Source organism: Alligator mississippiensis, chromosome 5, assembly GCF_030867095.1.
Source record: "Alligator mississippiensis isolate rAllMis1 chromosome 5, rAllMis1, whole genome shotgun sequence".
NCBI classification, from domain to species: domain Eukaryota; kingdom Metazoa; phylum Chordata; order Crocodylia; family Alligatoridae; genus Alligator; species Alligator mississippiensis.
This window is the reverse complement of record NC_081828.1, coordinates 145,730,971-145,753,986: the sequence shown is the minus strand read 5'-3', so window position 1 is coordinate 145,753,986 and position 23,016 is coordinate 145,730,971. Positions and strand designations below refer to the sequence as shown.

General features: G+C 42.7%; 1 protein-coding gene across 2 annotated transcripts in view; it reads right to left on the bottom strand.

The window, feature by feature from the left end:
* Positions 1–23,016, bottom strand: part of NEK10 (NIMA related kinase 10) — a 201,407-nt gene that overhangs the window by 159,073 nt on the left and 19,318 nt on the right. For both annotated transcript variants that reach the window (XM_014603021.3, XM_059728843.1), the window contains exons 7-14: positions 22,617–22,658; positions 18,158–18,236; positions 17,554–17,621; positions 15,293–15,372; positions 9,969–10,055; positions 6,814–7,038; positions 4,414–4,553; positions 2,961–3,022 (exon numbers count right to left, since the gene is read on the bottom strand). In XM_014603021.3, the coding sequence (XP_014458507.2) occupies positions 2,961–3,022; positions 4,414–4,553; positions 6,814–7,038; positions 9,969–10,055; positions 15,293–15,372; positions 17,554–17,621; positions 18,158–18,236; positions 22,617–22,658 (783 nt within the window). The remainder of the gene's footprint in view (positions 1–2,960; positions 3,023–4,413; positions 4,554–6,813; positions 7,039–9,968; positions 10,056–15,292; positions 15,373–17,553; positions 17,622–18,157; positions 18,237–22,616; positions 22,659–23,016) is intronic.

Below are 23,016 nucleotides of genomic sequence, written 5' to 3'. Positions count from 1 at the left end.
AGCCCTGCTAAAATGGCTGGAGTGGCTGCAGCTGCAACAACAGCAGCTGTTTCAGCAGCTCCAACTCCAGCAGTAGCAGTTCCAGAGGAAGCACCAGCAGCAGTGGCAACCGCAAGAGTTTCTGAATCTGCATTTGGACTCAAGATGGACCCCCACCTAAGTCGGTAAATCACCTGGTTCTTCAAGGATAGAAGGTGGGGTCCTCACCAAGATGGAACTGGCAGGTGACCCAGAGGCTTTCCTTGCAACTTTTGAGCAGATAGTAGAGACCTATCAGTGGCTACTGGACATGTGGGGTATGAGGGTGGCCCCTCTCTTAACTGAGGAGACACAGGCTGCTTACTGGACCCTGGGAGCAGATTCAGCCTGGGATCTCAAGACCCTCAAAGTAGCCATACTGGACCATCTGGGGTCTTGTAGGGGAGGCCTATGATCGCAAGTTTTGATTAGAGACTTGGGAACTGAATGCACAGCCCTGAGTCATGACCCAGAAGCTAAGGAATTTGTGCACTTGCTGGCTACATCAGGACTCTCGATCAGCTGTGGAGATCATAGAACTGGTGCCCCTACAACAGAGGCCATCCTTCTGGTAGAAACCAGGAGGTAGGTGCTTCGCCACCAGGTGGCCAGCTTGAAGGAAGCCAGGTAGAACGTAGAGGATTTCATGGGAGCAGAGGTAGACTGTTGGAATTCCTGGCGGAAGCCAGCCACTTCCAGGCCTGAGGAAGCTGGGACTGCAGGGGAAGCAGGCCAGGTCTCTATGGAGTGTTACCTCCTACCACAATAGGGGCACTACCTCCGTCTCCTCCAAAACCCAGGCCAGGGGAGGGTCCTTGAGTGGCCTGCCAGAGAAGAAAGCCACCTGGGGCATCCTCACAGCCCAGGAGGAGGAAGGGAGGCTCAAATGACTTGTTTCCAATGTGGGGAGAAGGAGCATTGATATTGGTACTGCCCAGTAATGGATTGTGGGTATACTCATGACTTTATCTTGGTGTCTTAGACTTCTTGCAAGAATCTTGGCTGGCCCAACAGACCACCACATTTGTCTCAGAGGAGCCTTGAAGTTGGGAACAAAAAGCAGGTGAAATCATTTCTGGGCTTAGCAAGCTATTATCAGTAATTCATTCCACAGTTGGCTGCCATCACAGCACCACTAACTAACCTGCTGCAGAAGTAAGCACTATAAGAGATCAACTCAAAAGTAAGACAGTGTTTGGAACAGAAAAACAGCTACTATGCAGTAGAACAGCCTGTACTTAACAAAAGAGTTTATACTGCAGACAGATGCCTCAGAGCAAGGCCTGGGGGTGGTTCTTCCCTAAAAGTTTGAGGATGGAGAACACCTCATTCTGTACCTCAGCAGGAAGCTGCTTCCCTGGGAACAGAAGTATGCCATGATACAAAAGGAGTATCTAGCTATTAAGTGGGCAGCTGAGGCCTTCCGCTACTACCTCCTAGGGGCCTGTTTATTTTGTCACTGACCGTGCCCCTTTAACATGGCTTAATGCTACATGGGAGGATAACCCCCAGTTGACAAAGTGGTACCTCTCCCTGCCACTTTTGGGGGTTTTTTAATACACAATTGCCCTGGGTCTGTACATGCAAATTCAGACTTTTTCTCCTGAGAAGCAAGGAGAGGGAATTAAAAAAAATTGGAAGAGCGTATCCTAGGTTCCACTCTTGAAAGACGGAATGTGTAACAAGGCGCGTGGCTCAGGGGCTGGAGTCCAGCTGCAGGGGGTTTGAGGGAATAGTCTACCTGCCTATAGCCTTTTGGCTGCTGGCAGGGATGACTGGCTGGCCCTAAGAGAAGTTAAAAGCTCCCAGGTAGCGTAAAAGGGAGAGAAAGGGAGGAGGCTGGTATACTGAGGGAGAAGTACAGAGCCTGGGTTGCCTCTCTCTCTCTCGATCTGAGAAAAGACCAGAGGCTGACTTTTGTTTGTTATTGGCATGTTTGCTTATGTTGCTGCTTGTTTTGTTTGCTGTGGGGACAAGATTTCCATATGTAAAATAAATGTACTGGCAACTGGAACTATGAGCTGATGGGCCTTTATGCGGAGGCTGGCTCATGGGTCAGGCTAAAGGAGGGACAATCCACTACAATGTGGTTCAGATGAAAAAAGTCATTCCATAATCTGTATGATTTCAACAAAATTAGTGCTTCATCTACCCAAGGAGTTTTTTGGTCCCAGGCCCACCCCCCCACCTCCCCGGGATTTTCTGCCATTCCCAGTGCCAGCCACCTTATCCACCTTTTCTCTGTCCTCTTTAGGACACTGTCTTGGATTCAAAATGGATACATTGGGTTTAAAGTGGATTTCCCTCGCATACTTTTAATTGATTTTATTTAAAATTTAGTATATAATAGATGGCTCTGAATTTTTTAATTGGTGTTAACTTCTGAACTTGCTTACATAAATAAGAGATACTGAATTATTAATGGAATCCTTAGAAATAATCCATTTATTAAAACCATTTTAGAAGCATAAATGATGAGCGATTAAAAGAACTACTTGTTTAAATATTTAAGTCAAAACTACTTCTTCAGAGATGAAATACCAGAGCGTATATCAGCTTCTGAATTAATATTTGTCAAGCAATTCTCTGATTAGTTTTATTGTCAGTTCTGAAAATGGCAAAAAGGTGGCACTAGATATTCGAGTTAACAGTTGTTAAGCCCAAAAAAGCCATAGCTCAATAACACTATTTATGTCCTATGACTAACACATGCATTATTGGCTATATTACCCAACCAATTTTTATGATATCCAATTAAAAATTAATTTTATGGTAATAAGTTAGAAGTCTACAAATAAGCTGTTTGCATCTTTGTATAAAAGTGCTGACCAAACATGAGAAAGATTGATAAGTCATCCGTAACAATGCACAATAAGCCATTAGTAAATAAATACAACATTATATATTATAATGCCTCACTTAACTGAATAAAATCTTCCTACCTGTACTACTTGGTGAGCATTAGTATCATTGAGTACTAGTTCAGTAATTGCAGCACAACAAGCTAGAATAAAAAAAAATCAGAAATATTCAGGGCTAGATTCACATAAATACTTATGTGGTTAAAAATGCAGACAGGTAAATTGATAACCTAGTAGAAACCACAAAAGTGCCTAAGCAGGTTAGGTGCCTAATTCCAACTGACTTGCCTGAGGGCTGTTATAGGAAGCTGCTGTAATTAATTCACCAGTGATATGGCTCACTTAGCCTCTCATGGCAAGACCTTTTAGAGCAATAATAAATTTAGAAGATTTCTAATAGAACATCTCCAGGACAACCATTTTATGAGTGACCTAACATACTAAAACTTTGATTTAGAGTAAACAGGTAATATCTAAATAAAAATAACCTTGAGCTAAAAAAACAAACTTTAGAACAGTAACAGTAGATGAGCTATTGTTAGAGCTGAAGGGAGATGTATCTATTCTACATATATATATACAGATATCACACACACACACAAAAAACTGAAAACCTACCCCTCTAAAGTTATATTGATCAATATATATACCCCTCTATATATTTTAGAGGGGTAAGCCTTCAGGTTTTGTTTTTTGGGGGGTTTTTACATACAGCTCCTGAGGATCAATCAATATAAAGCTCTTACCTACCAGGGCCGTGCGAAGCTTTGGTCTCCGATTCAATTCAGCAGAGATTTGGCCCGATTTAGCAGCTGAATCTCCAAATCCGAATTGAATTAAGAGACTCTTTAATCTCTCCGAATGGAATCGGAACCCTCCGAATTGATTCAGAAAGATTCAGGGATTCAGATATAGACACAGCTTTAAATGCTTTTTCTACATACCTCTAGGTACCAGATGGCTCATGAATGCTGAGATGGTGAGGTGCACGGAGTGTCCCACAGGAGCACAGGGGCCTCTGCAGCGCACTTGGCAGCAGACCTATAAGTGGGCCAGAAGCACTTCCGGTTCACTTCCAGGTTTGCCAGGAAGCACGTGGGGGGGTCCCCAGTGTCCCTCCAGCTAAGCAACTGGTGCCTCCTGGGATCCACTTCCAGGTTCACCGCCGAGCACACAGGGGGCCCTCCGCACTCCTTTGGGACGCTCCATTTGCCCCACCATCACGGCATTCACAAACCGCACTTGGTACCTTGAGGTATATAGAAAAAATATTTAAAGCTGTGTCTATGGCTGAATTGCTGATTTTCTGAATCATCCTCAAATCTTCAGATTCGCAAGAGAATCAAGTCTAATAAAAATTGCACTGAAAATATTTCTGAATTGGTATTTTTAATGTATGCAAAAATGCTGTAAATACAAAAGCTAGGACAGTAGGGGTGCAAATATAAGTCAACCTTGGGTACAAGTTAAGTGTGATTCTTATGGTTCTTTTGGAGAAGTAATGGATTTATAATTAGAACAGCAGAATGCATACCTGCTTGGAGGGAGAAAGTATTTTCTTGTATTTCTTGAGGACTCAGATCTTCTGATAAATGAAGCTGTTGGATTCTCCCTGCTGCGTTTGCACTAGATAAACTTCCAATAGAAGAACGGTCAGAAACTAGATTTCTATCTCTGGAAAAAAAATGAAAATATAATGGGCAAAAAGATTTAATAATTACCTTTATTGACTGTCTCTGAAATTTGCCTATACTTGTATTTCTGTTTCTATTCTGAATAGATAGATAGATAGATAGATAGATAGATAGATAGATAGATACTCCACAAAAACTATACCAAAGCAGTTACACATTTTATTAAAAAAAAATATATGATTCATAAACCATAAAGTACATTTCCGTCATTTCAGGTAAGTATTTCAGTAGTGTTGCAGATTTAAACAAGGGTGCAATTACATGTTATACTTAAACCATACTAAATGCATGGAATGTTAAGCAGTGTTAACATTAGAATGTTCTTCCTGTAGGCAGCCTCACATTAAGGTGTAACACCATTTGTTACTTGCATAACTCTGACTTGCCACTACAGAGCTTGTGGATCAGGGGTGTGACTAGGAGCTCTATCCTGGATCTTGTGGGGAGGGAGACTGTGAACATTTCATCCTGGAATGCTGAAGGACTCATTTCATCTCTGTGGAGCAGACCTACCATGAGTTAGATAGGATGGCCCACAGTTAACCCTTGCCTGAAGTAGCATACATTTGAGATGCTCAGAGGGTACTTAGTACAAATTAACAAACTTTAATGTGCAGACACTTGTGTTTTAAGTGCCCTTAATATGGTCTAAATTTAATGTGTAATTTCACCCCAAGATATTGTGACATACAGCATACACTGTAATCTAAAGCAAGAAGAGATTTGGGGTGCCCAAATACAGATATTTTAAAAGGTGTCTGAATTCCAGTGAGTAGACTAAGATTTTTTAGGAAAATAAGGCCCCTCTTAATTTGGCTTAAATTAAGCACCTAAAAATTCTGTACCCCTCATCACTAGACTGAAAGTTTAAGACACTGTAAAAAACACAAATAATGTCCCTTCCTACCTGTCTAATCAACATAGGAACTCTCTGGACATTTAACTACAGATATTTTATATATTTTTAGTAAAATGTACAAAACATATTAGTTAAAAAGTATGGCATATATCTAAACAAAAAAATCATTTCTTAATCACCAAGACTTGAACTAATTTCTCTCAATTTCTTTTACTTCCTACAGAATGTTAGGTATACCAATACCTGCAAGAGCAGAAGAGGACTATTTTATTAAATGATAAATGGCTGTCACAGAGCGACAAGTTCAAAGGAGTGGAAACCCCTTTTCTGGGGCAAGGACCACAGTGAGAAAACCCTGCGGCCTCGAGGAAACAAGCCCAAAAGCCCCAGAATGAAAAAAAGCTTACCGACCACAGGAATGATGGCAGAGAACTGGTAGCCAGGAGAGAAACTGCCCATGCACTCCATCAGCCGCTTATTTGTGCGGCTGGAGCCAGTGTGGGGCAGTGACATCAGCCGGCAGAACCATGCAGGAGATTTAAAAGCTGGCTGCTGGGGAGAGGGAGGAGAGCACCATCTGTGAAGCAGCTGGGAGCTCCCAGCTGGTACGGCTAGCAGTGGCTCTGAGCAGGGACCCAGAAGGGAGTCCTGAAGGGGAGCTTACATGTCAAAGGATCAGTGCCCAGCGTTGGATGTGGAGGGGATGCCGAGGGAATAGCCAGTGATGCACACGCGGGACGTGCAAGTCAGGAGGGGAGAACACTACCTCCCCATCCCTTTTCAGTTTGTTTAGATTCAGCTATAAATTGTTGTTGCCCTAGTTGGCTAGGCTGGAAGGGACATAACTACAGAGAGGGAGAGTGAGCCTCTCGGTCCAGTAAGGATCTGACAGGTCAAGTTTGACCGAAGCAGCTCACGTCTAGTAAGCCAGTCCGCAACCAGAACCAGTGGGCAGGACAAGATTACATTGTGAGACCAGAGTGGGGTGACGTCGTAAAGGCCAATGCCAGGGAGATTTGGGAACATCTACCCTATGGTCAAGTCCATCTGGTTGGCGTATGGCAGGGGTGTAGGGGAGGTGGAGCCCCAAGACCATCCGCTGATGGCACCTCCAAGCAAAGCCCAACTAGAAGGAAACCTCTCGCACTAGAAGACCAAGACATGGTGGGAGAGTATCAGGAGCTTCCTTGGGACGTGACATATAGCTGGCACAGGTGCCCAAGGCAGGTCCCAAATGAGGTAGGACCACCTGATCCTGAGAAGCTTGGAAGCTCCTACTCAAGTCTAGATAGGCACAATGGCCAAATGGCTATGTAATCATATTCGATTATGATATGAAGTAATTGGTACTTGTTACTGGTCCTAAAAACTGAAGACCTACCCCTCCAAAATATGAAGGAGTTGCTTGATTCCTCCCCAAATCCTGATTTCCACACAAATCTCAGGGTCTTCACAAACCTGTACCAAAATCCAAACTACACTCCACAGAAGCTTGAGGTGATCTGAATGTAGCAAACTGAGCAGGATGGGAATTCCTTCATACATTTTCACTTGCTCTTTGAGTTGTGACTCTGCACAGAGGAGACGTAGTAATTCAGCAGTCAACCTGAAAACATATCAGCAAGAAATTATAAACCGCCATCATTCATTTGCGCTCACCACATAATTGTTATTGCAGTCACTATTACACTGTAGTAACTAGGAGCTACTGTATATACAAAGGTGTCCAAGCAACCTATAATAAACCCCTCTGAAGCTGGTAGGCCTAGCAGCTGAAGTCCCTTTCAGGCTAAATGAGGGAACAGTTAAATGATTATAACAGATGAAATAGAGGCAACTGCCCAAACACAGACCAGCATGGTAAGGTTGAGCAGAAGTTATGCCATATGGGCAGAGGGGTTTCCTGTGGACTCAGTAGGAAATTGTTTGCATAAGACTGCATTTGAGAGAAGCAGAAAAAAACACCAGAAAGGCAGGGGCAAAACAACTAAGGACACAGCAGAGGAAATACAGGAATAAAGCCCTGAGAGAAAGCTGAGAAAGAGAGAGAACAAAAACAAACAAAATCTTACAGGTATAGTGATGCCTGTAAAAGATCCTTGTAATAGGGCTGTGTGAAGCTTCAGGTACTGATTCAATTCGGAGGAGATTCAGCCTGATTCAGTGGTCGAATCTCCAAATCCGAATCAAATCAGGAAACCAATTAAAAGGTCCAAATTGATTTGAAGCTCTCTGAATCGATTTGGGAAAGATTCGGACAGCTTCAGTGATTTGGGCATCCCCTGCTTGCTGCAGCAGGGAGCTGAACCTGGACTCCATTATGGTAAATAGAGAGTGGAGGACGGGGGCTGGAGGAGAGGGGAGGGGACCATGGGGGGCACCAGCCAGGTCCCATCCCCTGCCTGCTCCCCCAGATCCCCTGAGTACTCCCTGCCTGCTGTCCCAGCACCCCTCATGGCTGCCTCACCTAGCCTCAGCTCCCGGCCCTTTAAAAAAAATAAATAAATAAATAAATAAAGGCTGGACTCACCAGCTACTGCAGCAGCCTCAGTGCTTCTGGGGGCTCATGGCAGAGCCCCTAACACAGTACAGGGCAGTGGGGAGCACCAGGGATTGCCCCACCGCCTGGCAGCATCCGGTGAGCGTGGGGCTCTTTTTTTTTTTTTTTAAGAAGAGCTGGGAGCTGGGAGAGTGGGCAGGGCAGCCATTGAGAGTGGGTGGGGGATGGGGGATTCAGATTCAGCTGAATAGATTTGGGACAGTGATCTGAGTCACCGAATCAAATCACTGTTCCCTGAATCAGATGAATCTGAAGCGAAGACTAGCCGCTTCGCACAGACCTACCTTGCAACTGTGAGCAAATATACATGGTCATATCAAACACTGGATTCCATCCATATTTTCTCCTCTTAATTAGAGAGGACAGTTTAGATCATAGTTAGGCTTACTGCTTGGTTCAGAAGGAGTTAAATGCTGTTGCTGTAAATTATGTACTATTAGGTAATTGATGATATAATTAAAGTAATTAAATTAACTTAAGTACAGATTTACATTATATAAATTTATAAAGATAAAAAGTCTGTGCCACTCTCCTGTATGTGTACTATCAGGTGCAGTACAAACACAAACAGAGGCCCTTTGAGTTCAATACAATTGGAGTCCCAGCCCTACAATAAGAAACTCAATGTTTGGTTTTCTTTTGTCACCTAGACTATATGCTCAATCCAGAAAAGCTGCAGGGTAAAATATTTCAGAAAAAAAATGCATCCAGAAATGGTATGCAAGGATGGGAAAGAAAGAATATTGCCTATTAAAAATAGGAGCAGAGAGGAACTTTGAATTCCCCAAAATGACTGGAAAAAGGTGTACATCCCAACTTTCTTGAAAGCTCCACTTATGTTACTATAGGGCACTTAGCCTGGAGCAGGTCATGCTCCAGAGCATTTGTCACTAGACAAGATGCAGCAAAAAAGGGCATTAAATTGGCCACGTCCTTTAGCTCAACTTTTAGCAGCAGCAGCCCTTTGAATTATTATCACTCTGGCTCCATAGACTGTAATTTTTCAGATTAACTCTTACAGAGTACCATCATTTTTCTTAACCCCTTCTTTGCTGTTAGTGGATTGGATGGACTTCATAATATTTATAGGTGGTGGCAGAATAAGGAGTCAGAAGTTTAGATCCTTTCCCATCATTTTTTAATTCTGTGTTTACCATTTTGGTCAGAAATACCACGAGACAAGATTCTCATAAGAATCCATCATTTTCTGCTAACATATTTGGCCTGTAGTCACTAAACAAAATGCTTTTGTATTAAACCTTTTGACCAGACCATTTTTAATCTGCTAAAAGATTTGATTTTATCTTTCTAATGCTTCATTTTCTTGTCCTTAACCGTAAGTGAAACAAGCAATAAAACCTGTTTTAAAATGTATAATACTTCATGTTAATTGGAATGCAGTCCTGTTTGAAGGCATTTTTTCCCCTGGGTGGTTTTCTACAATGTACGTGGTAGCCACTTTCCCTTCAGTTTATTTCAGGCCTACTCAGCATGTTCAATTAAGCTGACATGACTTTGAAAAGAATTAGGTTGCCTTTGGGCTCCCCTGCCCCAAGGCCTATAAGAATCTGAACTAACCTCTGGTATAAATTGAAACAGTTTTACTGTATAACAGCCCTCCAGACAAAAATCAGAGTTCAGCACGTACTTTCCAGCAGCATACTCATAACCCCACTTTGAGTGGTGAGATAGTAGCAAGGAAACCACAGCTGTCCCTTTAGGGCAGCATTTTGCAGCCATGTGCATGGCATGGTAGGCTGTCAATGGGAAGGAAGACAAGTAGTAGATAACTACTAGAGAACATTTTGTAACATCGATACTGGATTTAAAATACTGTAGTTCTCAAAACTTAACTGAACTCTTTTAAAACAGCATGTGAATCAATCAAACTAAATATGTGCAATATTTCTGTAAATCAAAATACATTTTAAAGCAAAAAGGTACTTAACACAATTAATCTATAAACTAATGCTTACCTTTTAGAAAGCAAGTCATATTCATGTAATATCACCAACAAGTTTTCAACAATGGTGAGCTCACTTATCTTCTCCCTACATTCTGAACTACAAATGGAAAATTCTTAGATATTTATATAAATGAAAATGATATGAGATAAATTTATTTTTTCTTAACCTCCTCCCCTTATACCCCCCCACCCCCCACCATTGCTTTGGCCAGCTACACTTTCAGTAATATGTCACATTGTATATGAAAGTTAAAAAATACATGTATACACATTTGTCAGTATTGACATTTCAACAATTAATTACTTCTTAATTTCTATAGCATGAATTTCATAAAACTAACATGGTGAATGGGGAAAGGTTAAAGATTTAAATGTGCTCACAAAAATACTTTTAAAAAAACTAAAAAGTGAGGGTCTTTAGCTGAAAACTGAGTAGTTTATATTTTGCCAATGTTTGTTTATATATTTTATTTTCTGAGATTATATTTGGACAGAGAAATAAAATTAATATATGGAGTTTAGCTAAGCAATGGAACTCACAGTTTGCAAGTGAATAATTCAATTTACAGCACAGCACAATCAGCTAAGTTTTTACCATTCAGGCCCACATTTTTAAAAGAAATTAAATAAATGGAATTTAAGCACCAAAATCCCTTAAAGAATTGGTCCTAAATGTTTGTCATCACCTATGCCACAGCACAAGAAAGCACCACCACCAAGAGCAATGCTTAAATATATTCAATGCTTAAAATTCAGTACCTACTCAACCACTTTCCTGAAACAAAGTGCCTTCTTTAGAATAAGTACAATATTTATTCATCATATATAACATTTATAATTTTATTATAAAGATATAATTATATCTCTTCACATATAATTAAGGTTTTTGATGCTGATACATTGAAAAGAGCACTAAAAGGATAGAGAGCTTAAATTACCCCAAAGAAAGAAAAGAAAATAGTATTAAAGAAATGGAGTTAGCTAAAAGTCAGCTAAATATGCTGACAAAAATAAAAGCCCTTTTGGAAAGCTACTAAAGAAAATCACAGATTTAAAAAAAAGCAGAGATTATACATTTGGCTCTCTGTTCACTCGTAGGGATTTAGTAGAAGTATTTTCCTGTCTACATGCAGGTAGACAGAGAAGCTGTCACATCTACACATGCATTAAGGCACTTTTTCTAATGCACATTAAATTTAAGACCTCCAATGTGCACTAAAGAAATGCACATTAGGCTGCCTTAATGTGCAGTAATGAATGCACACAGTTTTTACGTGACCCTTTAATGTACAGTAAAATAGCCTGCTGTGCATTAAAGCACAAGTGTAGACACGCCCACTGTGTGTTACTTTGAGGCAGGAAAAAATGGTATTTGCAGAAGTGATTTATACAACAGCAACTGAAAAGGAATAATCATTTACTATCAGGTTAAACATATATAAGCAAAAGAATGTTATCTGATGTGTAAAATTAAATGGAAGACCAAACTACATATGTATTATGATTCTAGATAATAATGATTTTAAGAAATAAAGCTAAAAAGAAATCAAAAAAAATTTTCAAACAGCCTCCATTTTGATAGGGGATTATGAAGAAGTCTCTCTAAGGAAATCCCTATTTTATTTCAATTTACTGGATCAACTCTGTCCTCTGTTTTACTTTATTTGAAGTGTAAACTTTTTCTCCAAGGTTGGAAGTTCATAACAAAATAACACAGAACAAGTTATTTTTGAATAACTTATTAGAATTGGAGATTGAAAATGCCGTATTTTCTCTTTTTTCTATTTATCCATACTAGAAATGCAATATAATGTTAGTGAAGAACAACCATTATACTGAAGTATTATTTTAACATACAGAAAACAGATAGATACAGAACTGAATTTGTTATGCTACAGGCAGATTTTTATTTTATGATATGCACATATTTAGTAAAATAGTGAAAACTAAGAATATATTATCAGAGAAGAACAAAAGCAGAAAGGGACTTCAAAGCTGTTTTGGGAAAGAGTGGAAGAAAGAATTGTTAGTATTAGCAGGGGAAATATTTAGGCCATCATTTCATAAGAAGGAGCAAGGGTGTGGGAAACAAAACTGTTGGCACATTTTACTACATTTATCTGCAAATTTTCAACAAGGGGCTTTCCTCTATAATTTGGACGCAGATAAAATAGCCTTTGACTTCAGTGCCTGCATAATGACTTGCAGGTTGGTACTATGTGGCCTCAATTTTGTAATCTTTTCTATATGGGTACAGAGACTGCCTTATAGGACCAGGGCCTAAGTACTAGGGCTGTGTGAAATGGCTGTGTTTCAATTTGGATTCGGCCATTTCAGAGGACAGTGATTCGAATCACTGTCCTGTTTCGTTTCAGCCAAATCCATTTCAAACAAGCTGCAAGGGAAGCTTCTCACAGCCTTACCCAGCTGGACAGGGCTTGGGGCCCCAAGATGGGGCTGTAGGTGGCTTATCCGGGGGAGAAGGAGGGCTGCTGCTCTGTGTGCAGGCAAGGAGACCCCCACAAGGATCTCTGATCCCTGTCATGCCAGGTCTCAGGGCAGGGAAGCAGGGCGGTGAACAAGCCTGCTGGTCCCTGCTGCATAATTTGGCTTTGCAGGGAGCTGAGATCTGCACCAGGGGTCACCATGTTGCTGCTGCCTGCCCTGCGCTGCCCCCCGGTGATGTGGGGCTGCATGGGGAGGGCAGCGGTGGCAACGAGACCCTGCCGCAGATCTCTGCTCCCTGTGGAGCCAGGTTGCGCAGCAGGGACTAGCACTGCCTTGCCATGCGATCTGGCTCCACAGGGAGCAGAGATTTGGGAAAGCGTGGGGCAGGCAGCAGCAGTGAGGAGACCCCAGCGCAGATCTCTGCTCCCTGCAGAACCAGGTTGTGCAGCAGGGCAGTGCTGGTCTCTCCTCCGGGATCAAAATGGCCCGAAACACCTCTGAAACAAAACAACTGCTGAAATGTTGCACAGCCCTACTCAGTATATACTTCTATAACTAGAAAGAAATTAACGTCTAGATATATTACATCTTGTTTTACATTTTTTACATTATGACCAGATCCATTGGCTTCAATGTTAAAATGGTGTGGGGGGGGGGGGAGGGAAGGGGAGGGGGGGGCTAGGAAGAGAAATTACAAAGTAGTATAAGTGATTGGAAACTGGTTCAAATCTGTAGCACAACGGGGATAAGTACAGATATTCAGAGACGTTATGGGGAGGTTAAATCAATTCAAAATGGGTGTCCAATACCAGGTAAGTCAGGATGTGGGGGGCTAGCCAGGGAGTTGGGGGCCCATCAGACTGGAGGGGACAGTGGGTCCACAGTGGGATGGGGGTCAGGCATGACCCACAGGTGGCATGGAGGGGCAGGGATGATCCACAAGGGGTAGGGGGAACACGCACAATCTGTGGGTGGGGTAGGGGAACAGACGCAACACATGGGTAGGGTGTTGGGGGAAGACAAGACCCTCAGATGGGATGAGGGGGCAGGCACAAACAATGAGGAGTAGGGTGGTGAGGAGACGTGACCCACAGGTGGGGTTGGCATGGTGTCCCACCCAGCAAACCTACACCCCATCCCTCTCTCCACCAGGACTTACTTGCTTGGCATTGGCAGCAGCAAACATCGATAAAAGTGGCTGCACCCAGAGTAGCTTGCGGAATGGGGTTTGAGAGCACGGGCTTGGCAGGGAGCAAAGGGCTAGGGAGGTGAGGGGGAACAGACCACTGCAGGGGAGAGGGGAAAATGAAAAGAGCAGTTCTGCAGCTGCTAACCTGTGAAACTTGAATCTGTTCAGCCTTGGGCTTTTTGACTTGCACACACACACGTACGCTATCATTAAACACACACACACACATACACACACACAGACATCTCTGCCAGACTGAGTCTCTATCTTGTGTATCAACACTTTCTCCTAAAAAATATCAATTTTACCATATTTACTCAAGTATAAAATGACTCCAATTATAAGACATCCCCACAAAAATCAGATTCTATATATGGAAAATATATACATTTGTTATTATTTTCCAGGTATAGAATCTAATTATTGGACATTTGCCTTGAATTTGTCCCCCTCCCACTGCTACAGCAGGTAAAAACAAATCTGGGGGGTCAAGAGGTCCCTTGTCCTCTACCCCCACAACTTCCCCCTGCAGCTCCTCCTCCCACATCCTTACTGTCAGACCCTGCTCTCCCTAAGCATATGGAAGTGAGGGGCAAATTTGAAAACACTGACCCTGAAATGAATGGAGCTGTATTAATTTGCATATAATACCCTGAGACTTAATTTACCCAGAACTGATGCATTTTCCCTTTTTTCAAACTGCTGCAAGTTTTAGCACAGGTACTCCATAAATACATTTCTAAGCAGCATTTTTGTATCTACTTATATATAGTACAAACTATACATGATATTAGTCCAAAGTCAAAAGGCTCATGTTTTACCATATTGTTCATTGAGCTGCACCCCAGCAGAGTCAACAGCATTTAAAGCCATGATGACTCCACAGCTCAGCACTACTCAGTATGTGTGTATTCCAGATACCCACAACAAAGGAGCCCTGTGCTAATTAGCCTCCCACTCATGACTGGAACCGGGTGTTTTTGTCATAAGTTTCGGGATCCTCCAAAAATTTATAAGATGAGGTGCAGGGCAACTTGACCTGGCTCCACCTCAGGGAGGGTGGAGCCACACTAACCATATGTGACAGGCTAAGAAAGGAGGTGACAGAGGGATTCTGGGTGAACTGTTTAGGGCCATTTGTTGATGTTTGCCAGACTTCTAAGGCTGGTGAAGAAACAGGAATCAGTGAAAATGAAATGGGAAAGAAAGGCATGGCTCAGCTATGGGAGTGAAGAGCAAGTTGAAATGCATGCTATGTCGCTCACCAAGACTTTAAAAAGAATCAGCACTGAGGGGGACTGAGTGCAATGGATATATCCATTGCATATATCCATTACATCCATTCATCCACATATCTTATTTAGATAGCCTCCACTGATCTATTTTTGTAGTAGTTTCCCATCAGCAAGTTTGCCCAATATGAGCCATGTATTTTATAGTCTTGCTCAGTGTTGGCTGCATTTAATCAACTTCATGGTTGGTTTCTGTTACTGAGCACATGCTAGTTCTGGCAGCAGTTTAATGATAGACAATGAATTGAATGAAGTTTCCTTGCATCTGAATGTAAAATGAGAGGCTTTTTCCATATGTTGATTGGGGGAAAAACATGTCTTGTATTTGAGTAAATATGGTAATATTCTGTCATTAGCCACAATCAAATATTAATTGCAAACAAAAGCACATTAAAATGACCTTACCTTTCTGCTAAGCTAGTCAAAGCAAGGAGGGCCCCCAACAACACGTTACTGTCTCTGGCTCCTAGCAAATTTACTAAAGTCTAGAAATCGGTGATTTAAAAAGGTAAATGTTTATAAATCTTGTGTTTCCAATAATGACATTAAAACATACACAGCTGTTCAGTAAAAATCTGTAGGATTTTATTAGAAAAAGTAAAGATGTTAAATCATCACAGACTGTATAACTAGCCTTACAGATTTCAAACATATCAGAAATCAGTTTTGCTCCTTTACTCACTAGCCAAATATTGAGGTGAAGCAAGTGCCTCTCCTCAAATACATCTGAAGGGCAAAAAGACCTGCTCTTAAAGTATTAAAGTGGCATCTGTTCTAGTGGAAAACGCTTGGTGTATGTCTATACCACATTACTGCTGAGCCTGGTACCATAGGCCTCAGCTTGGTGGCCGTGCCAATGTGGCGCTCCCACACCAAGTCCTGCGCACTGGGCTGCGAGCCCCCCGAGGTAGGACAGCAGGGAGGGGAGCTCCGTGCCTGTAGCAGGCAGCCCACATCCTCCCCTACAACAGGCTCCACTCTGGCTATGCCACCTGTAGGGGAGGGGACGGGGCGGGGGAAGCCAGGCTCCGTGCTCTACTCTGGCTGCAGCAGCCGCTGCCTTCTCAGACAGCAGCTGGGGCTCAGGCACTGCTGCTGGGGTAGGGCACTGTGGGACCTTGTCCTGGGGCACCTTGGGGTGTGGGGGGCTGCAGGTTGGGAATGAGGGGCACCAGCAGGACCAAGAGCTGTGAGTGAGGGGCATCTGGGAAGGGTAGGGGGCTGCAGGTTGAGAGTGAGGTGCTATGCTGCGGAAATGGGGTTATAAATGGGTCATACTGAGGAAAAGTTTGGGAAGCACTGGGCTAGAGGGTCTGCAAGACAGCCTGACGGGATCTGGGGAGCTGATGGATACATAGAGGGTGGGTATCCATCCTGGGATGGGAGCGTCAGGGGGCAAAAATAGCCCAGTCAGGGTCAGAGCATAGGAAGAGTACAGCCCCAGGGATGTGGCAAGCAACTGACTTTTTCCCAGCTCCGGGACTGCACTCCAACCATGTGCAGACATTTGATAGATGTGGTTAACCTATACCCAATCTAAGTTAGTTCACCTACTCAAGTGAACAGAATTCCAGCCCACCATTTCTGGTCCAATGTAAACCCCCATGAGCATCCACGCAAACTGGCATTTAGATCAACCTAACCCTAATATAACATCTGCACGTATCTTGTGGTATGACCAAATCAAGAAAATTAAGCCATGTCTTTGACCCTTCCCTGCTGAACAGTGGACTGCTGCTAGGAAGCAGAGCTAGGCCCACACATGCCTTTAGCACTCAGCCAAGCCCACAAATTATGTAGAGTAAAATGTCTTAGAGAAGCTTGGAACACCTAAATCACCGCCACTCCTAGTCCTCCATGTCGGGTCTAGCACCATCCAAGCTGCACGTTCAGCAGACTCGGTCGAGTACTAAGTAGGACAGCAATGGTTCTCAGTGGCAGTCCCAGTTTGGTAGCTAGATAATGCAGACATACTCTTCTAACCCTGAATTTAAGCCATACTAATAAAAAGTACTGTATTTAGTACATGCTTGTCATTTTAAAGATTCACGTGTGTTCTGCTAATGATTACATCATAAAGTGGCTTTTATAAATAGGGTTTTGATTCTGTAAGTTTTCCATTTTTCACCCTACTTCACTTCACTACATGATCTAATTAAAATTGCCCACATTTTGCAGTAGTACACTTGTTTCATGAAAACCTGGTTATACCAATCCTAATCCCAACTGTTTCTCATTCAGGCTACAAAGTGCAGATCCCTACAACCATGCTGCTTTTCAGTAGGGTCATTCCATGCACTCTCAGAAAACCATGCCAACTGCAGAATGAGGGCCATTGTTTGCAGCAGATATTTCAAAACTCTTATAATACAAAAAACACAGGTTTACCACGATATAAATCTGACGTATCTTTATAGAGGCAAGCTTCACCAAAATATCTGAGAAGCTAAACTAACTGATCTGCAATTTGTACCTAAAGCCAGCAGCAAACTGGGTCACATATAGAAAAGACCACTCAGGTGATTTTAACGGTGATGGAACTCACCATTCTAAGTTACAAAACTGACATTTTTTTAATCTACAACCATTTTGAAGATGAAGAGAGTTTAATTATATTTTGAAAGAGTTAACCATTTGAATAAGTAGTTGTTTTATAAATTACTTACTTTATGTGCTCCACTGGTTATAACCCATTCTCTTTGATCTTTAACAGCAGACAGCTTTTGAAAAATATCTGTGAAATGAAGAAAATCATATAAATTGAATATCTCTCATTTAATATTTTTCATTTTATTAACAGAAAAACATAACACAAATATAAAGCACTGACTTATCCTTTGAATTGGATAAGTTCTTTGATGTGATTAACAGTACATAGTATTCATTATTTTAAATTACAAAGAAATATCAATGTCTATGAAAGAAACTTTCAGCTGTACAAGAATAAAATCTGCTATTTTACAGCACTTTCATTGACTTATGTATGTTTTCCTTTTGCAATGAACCTAGCAATTCCACAATATCTGAACACTTTGAAGTATTTTTAGTACCCTTTAGTCTGTCACAAACTGTTCCTCATCCATTGAAAGGCATGTGTCAGTTATCCATCCAGGAAGATCACAGACCATCTGCTTCCTCAGCCTGATGAAGGGTGTTTGTGACCAAAAGTTTATTAAGAAGAATTTTTCCAACTATTTAAGTTAGTCTAATAAAAGATATCAGATTTACCCAAAGAACCTTATCTGCCTATGTCTTAATTATAGCACTTACATGTCATGTTGACCAACTTGTCTACATTATGCTGCTCTTCTCCATATCCAAGATACCCATTTGCTACTGTTTCCATATACTGTAGATGGGACAAAATAAAGACTGTTAATATGTTAAGAAGTTAATTTGTCAAGGTTGAAAAGTTGTTATACATGGGTTAGCCCACAGGTGGTGCCCTAGTTTCACAGTACACTGTAAATTCCTATTTCAGAGAGGCATGATAGGCTGGATTCAATACAGGACTTTGGTACCTAAAGCAACACTTACATTAAACTGAGCTGCCTAAACCCATAAATGCAAACCATCCCTTCCTTACCTTCCCTTATTTACATGCCAACTAATTCCGAAGTCACCTGAACTCATCTAAACATGTTTGTTTGACTTGGAAAGTTCCCCAAATGCCAAGGGCTCTCCTTCCATGCTTGTGTAGAAGTGCCATAATGTGCACAGCTCAGTTCCTATCTCCTGACCATGCATGGGATCCAGATACTAGAAGCCCCTCTATCTCCAATTCTTGAGGGACCTGATCCAGAAGGCATTTTCAGAGCATTCTTAGCAAATATCAACTGAACCAGGCTCTGCACAAACTGAATTCTGGCTACATTTCTTGTTAAAACAGAACAGGAGGTAGTGATGGTGATGCTCACCAATATAATACCCTAATGGCTACAAAACTCACCCAGGGAGCAAAAGATTAAAGTTAAAAGCCCTCCCCAGCCTGATTTACTTCAAACCCACACCTCCTAACTCTAGAAAAGTACTCTAACCACAAGTGGCTAAGGATACTCTCCACCCATCCTGTTGAAGCTGAGATACAGAGCAAAAAAGATTTCAGGATTCAAGGGCTAAAAATTAAAAAAAAAGTATGAGACAGCCTGACCCCATAGTGGGTAGTAAGGAAAACTGACCCTGTAGTAATGCAGTAAGGGAGATAGTGGTTATGGAGACATACAGGGGAAGGATGCAGGGGTGGGAGGGAGAGCAGTTGTTGGGAGTCAGGGTTCTGCTCTCTGCTCCATGGACTTTTCCTATATTTCATAGTCAACAGACATTTATAAAAATACACAAACCTCCTCTGAAGAAGGTACCAACCTCAAGCCCTGAATCAGACACCTAGGCCAAATCAAATACAGGATTTAGGCATGTGAAACTGGACTTAGCCTTGGAGGCTCCTAACCTCAAATGACTCTGATCTGAAAGTCATTAAAGGGCCTACAATTCTGCTTCTGCACATGCCCAGAACTGTCCTGACACAAGCATATAAACAGCAATCTCCTGCCTTGGTCTACTCGGGATCCAGAAACAAAGTGGAGTGGTGCCCTATCTCAGCTTGTAAATATGGCTACTTTATTTTAAAACTGCCAAAAGAGGTGGTGGTGATACTGCTCCCCTTTTATATAAGAACCCAAAAGTTATAGTCTTCTCTCAGGAAGTGTCAGACCTGGTTTTTATTAGGACCTTCTCTGTCTGAGGGGCTTCAAACGTACAAATCTCACCTAAAGGAAGGCAAAACTGATGGGATCAGGAGAAGAGCACAAAAAAGGAAGCATGTGACTCCCCCTACCCTAGTGGTTACAGCATGACCACCTCCTTCTGTGGGTGTGTTTTAGCAGAAAACAATGACCCGTGTTTAGTTTTTCAAAGAGATTATTTAAGTTTCTACCATGAGGCTTGGGATCATGGATAAAACTCCTCAGATCCCAATTACATGTCTGTTTAAGATTGGAGGGCCCCCAGTTCTCCAGCTGGCTGTGCTGCAGCATCAACTTCAGTGCAGGGCTTTACCTGTCCCCAACATGAGGGGCTGACAGACTCCCACCGTGTGGGAACATGTAAACCCTGAACTTCAGGGCAAGAGGCAACCCTAGGTCCCACACCACACTAAATGCAGAACATCAGTGTGGCTGGTTTACCATTTTATTCCACTATAAAGTCTTTTTAACATGTGGCATGTTACTATTTATTATGTGATTAGTGTGTTAATTGCATAAGTCACATATCTTCCAGAGGCCCGAGTCCTTTACTGAATTCAGTTCTAGAGCAGGGCTGTCCAACTGGCTCCCATGAGGGGAGATCGCAAGGGGTTAATGTGGCCCATGGGCTCTTGCCCAGGCACCACTGCTCCCATTTCTCCTGCTGTGGTAGCAGCCAGGGTCTCTGAGCTCTCTCTCTCCCATTCCTAGGGGTGGGGAGCGGAGGCACAATAGGAGGGGCCAGGCTGCCTGTGCAGCAAGGTGCTCCTTGCCAGAAAGGAGGTAGGTCAGAGCACACAGCAGAAGGGAGCTAGGCTGCCTGTACTGCACATATAGTGGGGGAGAGAGACAAGTTTCCTGCTAGTGAGCAGCCTGCATGGCATGAGGCCCTGGGCTGCCAAAAAGTTGGACAGCCCTGCCCAAACATTATAGAGATGGGTCCATTGTCCTAGAACAATACAAGCACAGAGTAAGAAAATAATTCCCCTGAAAAATCTTGACATTTAAGACCTAAAAAGTGGAATTGGAATCCACTAAACTTGACTCATGTGGGAGCCATCAAACATCCATGAGATAGAAATACATTTTAATCCCCGAGGATCTGGGCAGGAGTCAAGACAATGCCAATGCCAATGATTTAGGGTTCAGACAGAAGTGACAATTTTCATCTGATTTGGCCACAAAAGCGGTCTAAAGCCATGACCAAACACAAGTGCATGGCTGCAGACCGCTTAAAAAACGGCCAATGTAATCTAATCAAGTATCAGACAAAGTCTCTCTAAGAATAACTCAGAGAATATGTGTACGCTTGTCAGAAGTTTAGTTGTCATGCCCCTAGTCAGCCACAGGGGGAAGGTAGAGACACAGAGTTTCTTGTCAATTTTAGATCAAGCGGAAATTGACAAGACCATCAATGCAGCGAGCTGCGGAGTCGCACACCCCTGCCCAGGTCCTGTACCGCCAGGGATCCCAGCCCAGAGAGCTAACCTATGCCTGTGCCACCTGGCACCAACAGTACATTTCCCTACCATGCTGTTTGTTGCTGACAACAGCCAAACTAGCCACTGACAGGAAGTGGCAGGGGAGCTCAGGGGGGCGGGCTCTGAGGCCCCACCCTTGTCCAGCACCCCTGGGACCTCAGCCTGGGCTACCAGCTGTGGCCTGTGCTGCATGGTGACCAGCTTTGCAAGCCCCACTGGCATTGGTGACACATAGGGAGTGCACATAGGTGTACATGCACCCCCTGAGCTCAGTGGTGCACCCCCTGTGAAAAGGTGCCACCAACACTGTCGGCAGCACCTGCAGGCTGTTGCCACTCACCACCCCCACCCCCGGCAGTGTCTGCAGGCAGCCCACAATCGTCGCTGGCCACTGCGAATGCTGCTGGCAATGTTTATGGGTGGTCGCCGATCACCGGTCAGTGTTCACCACCCCCCCAACACCACACTGCTGACAGTGCCGCAGCTGCCTGCACGAGGTCCCTGCTTGCCACCGCCACACTCCCACTGCCAACAGCACCACCACCACCTGAAGGAGCTCGCTGTGCCCCTCCAGCCTCTGGGGACATGCGGCATTCATGCCTACTGGGCACCATAGCACTGCTGGTCAATTTCAGCAGCTGGCTGCGTGCCAGGATCCAGAGCCCTGGCTGGCTTACAATGCAGGCAGCATTGCCCCCTGCTGCCTGGCCTCTGTCACTGCATGTAAGCACAAGCTCATGCGAAGCCACTCGTCTGTCTGGTTTATACAGTCCTGTAAATTTCAGCACTTTTTGTAATGCTGTGAAATTTACAGCATTATTGCTAACTTCTGTCTGCACCCTTAGTGATAAAAGGCTTTACAGCCCATTAACAGTGCCCTGAGGGTCCAGTTCCTGAGAAATGCTAATATTATGGGGCAGGACTTGCATCCTAGAACAGCTAAATTTATTATTATTAAATCAAGTTGTGACTCTTTTGGAGAAAAGCATTTCTTTCAGGCTCAAATACATTCAAGGTGGCACACCTTGCTGTTCAAAGGCAGATTCCACTAACTAAAGAATAAATATTTAATAACAAAAAATTAAACAAAATTAAACAAATAAAGAAAAAAAACAGTGATCCCCCACAAAACTATCGTTTCACTCCATTTCTGTCACTTTGGTTTGTCCGTAGAGAAGTAATTCTGTAAAGTTCAAGGAGACATTACATGCCTTTCCCTCAGCAGCCTAAAACTACTCATGAGTGAGTCAAACATGTGTTGACCTTTAATACCCTTTTTTCACTTCAGCTAGCTAGCTTCTGTTAATCCAATTAGGTAGAAATCGTTGGTGCCACCCTGCCAAATTACAACCGCACCTACTTATCCCTGTTCTAATAGAATAACAGTCGTTCCTCATTCCTCTCCATGAACCAATACAATAACATTCCTTTTTATAATACATTTTATTCTTGTCTTGAGACGCTAATGTGCAATATAACATATAGAAGTAACCAGAAGAATTTTACCTGAGCTAGATTTTCAATCCCACCAAGATTATGGAGCATTTCCTAAAAAAATTAAGTAAACAAAAGTTTAAAAAAGTAAACAAACACTGAAAAAATGGATAGTTAAATATAAATGACCTGTTTTTCCAGCAGCTCCAAAATCCACTGAAGTCAAATAGGTTGCACAGGTGCTTAGTAGGGAGTTATATTTATATGGTGAACAGTTATGTGGTTAGCAGTTTAATTTGAAAGGTCTGCAAACTGAGGCAACAATCTATAACTAAGATGTGGAATTCTATCCCTGATTTGGAATGAAACATGCTGAGGCAAACAGCTTAATTGGTCGCTGAAGAGGATTATACACAATATAATAGCTATACTCATAAGCTACCAATCAAAGTTTCACAACACATTTATTTAT